Below are 4,365 nucleotides of genomic sequence, written 5' to 3' on the forward strand. Positions count from 1 at the left end.
TTCCTCCGGCGGACTATGATGGTGAAACATGAAGCAGCGTCACTTCCTCCCCACGTGAAACTCTTCTTACATGTGAGGCGCAGCAGCACAACTATATCAAGCAGCCATTTGTTTACAGGCATTTAAGTCACACTTATCTTATTATTAGAAACGGGAACATGGAGTTTGCAGACGAGGACGTGATGCTCGGCCAAGAGTCAGAGGAGGAGAACAGCGAATTATCGGACAGTGAGGTGAGTTCACTCTAGACGTGCTAGCAGTGGCTAACGATAGCTAACGTTATCAGAAGTGCGTTTAAACATTGCCTTGTTGGCCACAAAGCGACTGTTAAAACAAGCTTTGCTATTTTCGTCTAAAGGGTTAGTTTAATGTAATAAGAACTTAAACTTGTTTACCATAAGTTAGGAGGCGTCATTGCTACGTCTGCTTTAGCATAACGCTAGTCTGTGCTTTCGGGATTAATCTAAATTTTTATTACTTTGCCTTTTCAAAGCAAACGTAACTAAAACCTGAGTTAATTTACATTTCCATGTGTTGTTTTCTTTAGCTGCAAGAAGCCTTCGCCAAAGGGCTGTTGAAACCAGGGATGAACGTTGTTGCAAATAAACCCAGAACGCCTGTGAACAGTGTGGTGAGTTAGTGCTGAGAGGCAGGTCACGTTCAAACATGTTTTAGTTGGAATAGAAGTAAGTACGAGTAAACATTACTCATAACATGTTGTATGTTGTGATGTAGGAGGGGTTGAAGCAATGCCTTGCTGACTTCCGTAAAAGTCTTCCTTGGGTGGAGAGGTTGGACCTGACGAACCCGCCGGCTGAAGACGTTTTTTCCAAGGTTGATGGGAAAGTTGAGAATCTGGCAAATGGAGATGTCAACGCAGATGATGATTTCCAGAGAGAGATGTTCTTGTATGTGACCATGACTCAATCCAGATTAATTCGTCTCTTTTATCTATGTGTGCCACAGACAGTTTACTTTTAGTCTGAATGATCTTTTGGTCTTTATTCGCTGCAGCTACCGTCAGGCTCAAGCTTCTGTTTTAGAAGCGTTGCCTCTACTAAACAAAATGGGCATAGCCACAAAAAGGCCCGACGATTACTTTGCAGAGATGGCAAAGTCCGACCAGCACATGCAGAAGGTGAGATGTGTCTGTTGTCTTTTAGGAGACGTTACAGTTAATTCTACTCATTTTAGAAAGACAAATGTAAAGGTTCTTTGTTACATGCATGTAGTGACAAATATTTTCTTTATGTATTAAATGTGGTTTGTTTTTATATTTAGATCAGAAAGAAGCTCCTCACAAAGCAGATGATCATGGAGAAGTCAGAGAAGGCAAGAAAACTGCGAGAGCAAAGGAAGTTTGGCAAAAAGGTTGGTCCCTGTTTTGTTTTTTGTTTTTTTTTCTCTCCCTTTCTCCCGCGTTACACAAACTTTGATATAATGTTGCCTATGTGTTTATTGTGTCTTGCCAGAATCTGTGTCACAGTGTAAATATTTTTACATTTTACGTTTTCTTTTTTGAAAAATTAACATGCATTTCAAACATGTGCCAGGTGCAAATAGAAGTGATCCAGAAGAGACAAAAGGAAAAGAAAGCTATGATGAACGCTGTAAAGAAATACCAAAAAGGTGGGTTGGTGTAATTTTTGTTTCCACGTTTATTAAACTGTGGATTTGTGTATTGAGTTCATGAATAGCAACACCTTTTGTTAGAATGTAACGTTTCTGCTCATCTCTAATTCAAGGAATGACTGACAAGCTGGATTTCTTGGATGGAGACCAGAAGACGGGTAAAGAGTCTGCTCAGGGCTCGAAGAAGGCCATGAACAAGAAGGGGTGAGGTGTTTCACTTCAGTACTGTACATTGCATGAGTCATTTAATATTAAGCTCAATATTTATCTTGCCATTTGTGGCCTTTTCAGAAGAAGTTAACATTTTACTGGTACTTTTACAGCCCCAGCTCCAAGAGAAAGTACAAGGACCAGAAGTTTGGTTTTGGAGGAAAGAAGAGTGGAAAGAAATGGAACACAAAGGAGAGTTACAACGATGTTTCCAGTTTTCGTGCCAAAGTGGCTCATGGCAAGGAAGGAAAAGGTGGAAAGAAAGGCAAAGGAGGGAAAAATGTGAGTCAAACGCCTAATAATTTTAACAAACGAGGATATGAAACCGGCACTGAATTTGTTTTTATACCAAATGCATTAATTATGTGGTTGAATGAATGATAAAATATAGATATTAGCACGGGCAGAGGTGATTCTATGAGCACTTCTTTGCTTTAGAAAAGCAACAGATTGATTCATTTCCTCCTGTCTTTTCAGAAGCGACCAGGAAAGTCCGTACGCAGGAAGATGAAGTCTCGCTCATAAATGAGCAGACGCTGGTCAAGAGACTGAATTCAGACTTTCTAGGAGGGATTTTACACAACTTCTCCTCGTGTCTGCGCCACAGGAAGACACAATAAAATGTATCTGGCTCAATGTGGAGGACTGAACCTTCACGCGGCAGAGGGAGTCGTTTTGCTGCGTTACTAAGGAAGCTTTCTGAAGGACTTCACTGATGAAGAAAAGGAAGCAGCTGCCCGAAATACAAACGTTTTTCCCACCTTTTAAGATAAAAATGTTAATGTCCAAAAACAACTTGTATGTTTGTGGCTGTTGTTTTGTCCCAATGCAGGTGAGAGATTACGCTGCTTTGTGTTATTACCTACAACAAACTCTCGACAGTTCATTTACTGTGTGCGCAGTTTGGTGTGAACTGTTTTTTTGTTCCCTGACTCAGCTTCTTGACGCGTTGATTCCCTCCCGTGTGACGTGACATTTTATAATATTGAGCAGCTGTCTGTTTTGCCCTTTCCCATTCAATAGTATGATTAGTATGTAATGGCTGAGAGTGCTTGCTTGTATTTTTTTCTTAGTTCACAAAGGCGGCGATGACGCAAAAGGACGTCTGTTGGTGCAGACACTTGTTTATATGAAAAACGAGTAAATATGAACTACATGTTCACGTTATGGAGGTTTTCTTTCACTTTTTCACGGTCTAACTCGATGACCGCAGGGCAGATTCTTTGTATTTGGTGACGTCTGTGCTGGATCTGAAAAAGTTTAATCTGTCGTCGTTGCGATTCGAGATCTGGGGAAGAACGAGCAGAGACAGAATTAGCGTTCAGAGTGAAATTCAGCGTGGTAATTAGCACAAGAATCATAGATTTTTATGTTTGCCGTTTAAACCTAGATTTGGCAGCAGCTTTTGTAAATGAGGGTTGGTCCTGAATATAAAAAACGTCACATTTACCAAACAAAACAAAAAAAAAAACAAATCTGGTGCTTTTCATAAATATGGGGCTCAACAGCATGGGCTGTTTTGTATAGAAATGAACTCTGCTCGTGCAGCTACAGCTCCTCTGCTGAGCTGTGACCGTGCGTTTCTCACCAGTGGAGTGGACACCCATCCGATCTCCTGACTCTCCGTCTGTGGCATCCGGTATTTCTTGGTGGGTTCCTGACGCGCCTTATGGAAGACTCCCAGGAAGTCGGCTGTGGGTTCAGAGGAACACGTTAACACAGACCTCTGATGACTGATCCTTGTGGTTGAAAGGAAACCGGTACTTACAGTTTTCTGCAATGGCTTCCGTCGGTTTCTTAGACATGGGTTTGTCAGGCAGCACGTGCACTGAAACACAAAGCTTCAATGTTTGACACAATCAAAGCTGCGGTTAAGAGCGAATGAACTGTGGAAGCGGAGCCTGTGAGAAGTGTGTTAGGTTGATTTAAGGTTTTATTGTAGGATGGAAAAAGAAATGGTACGTGGTAAACCACGTGGTACGTTTTAATACGAGCGCACAGCGTCTTTAACAACATTTACGTCACGTCGACTCTTACGTTTCCTGTGTGGATTGATGCTGAACTCCGTGTGCAGCTTCTGGCACCGTTCTTCTTTCCGGATCGTCTCGACGTGAATTGCGTTTTGATGGACCAGATCCCGTTTCTCGTTGGCCGCCATGCTCCACAGCAAATGTCGGACCCGGTGCCAAGACAACGGAGACTTTCAGCGACCTGTGGCGCTCGAGCTTCACGTCTGATTTCTGTCCGCGTTGCCTGGCAACAGTACACACAGGTGCAGGGTCGGGGCGCGGACGCACGATGGAGCCACGCGCTCAGATTCGGACAGTGTGCACGAGCGCGCCAGGCAGTCCTCCGTTCAAAGTAATGCTTTCACTGCGTTCATGGGCGTCGGGCGGGAAACAATGTGAATCATGGCGCACACACGCACGTATACTTTATAGCTTTGTAAGTACCTGATATATTTTCTACCGACATAGGTCTGTGCCATGGTGATATGTTTGCCTGGGGCAACCGAACGCTTTA

At 43.0% G+C, this 4,365-nt stretch overlaps 2 protein-coding genes across 2 annotated transcripts; one reads left to right on the forward strand and one right to left on the reverse strand.

The window, feature by feature from the left end:
* ebna1bp2 (EBNA1 binding protein 2) lies at nt 1–3,009 on the forward strand. Its single transcript, XM_041070580.2, has 10 exons — nt 1–72; nt 149–233; nt 548–631; nt 736–908; nt 1,015–1,138; nt 1,282–1,371; nt 1,554–1,629; nt 1,746–1,836; nt 1,956–2,124; nt 2,320–3,009. Exons 2-10 carry the CDS (start codon nt 159–161, stop codon nt 2,365–2,367), a joined length of 930 nt encoding a protein of 309 aa, XP_040926514.1. The 5' UTR covers nt 1–72; nt 149–158; the 3' UTR covers nt 2,368–3,009.
* cfap144 (cilia and flagella associated protein 144) lies at nt 2,943–4,116 on the reverse strand. The gene is made up of 4 exons (XM_029148632.3): nt 3,880–4,116; nt 3,611–3,670; nt 3,431–3,534; nt 2,943–3,130 (listed from the first exon to the last, which is right to left on the reverse strand). Exons 1-4 carry the CDS (start codon nt 3,998–4,000, stop codon nt 3,038–3,040), a joined length of 378 nt encoding a protein of 125 aa, XP_029004465.1. The 5' UTR covers nt 4,001–4,116; the 3' UTR covers nt 2,943–3,037.
* Nucleotides 4,117–4,365: the final 249 nt, after the last annotated feature.

Source organism: Betta splendens, chromosome 4 (assembly GCF_900634795.4).
Source record: "Betta splendens chromosome 4, fBetSpl5.4, whole genome shotgun sequence".
In the NCBI taxonomy this organism is placed as follows: Eukaryota; Metazoa; Chordata; class Actinopteri; order Anabantiformes; family Osphronemidae; genus Betta; species Betta splendens.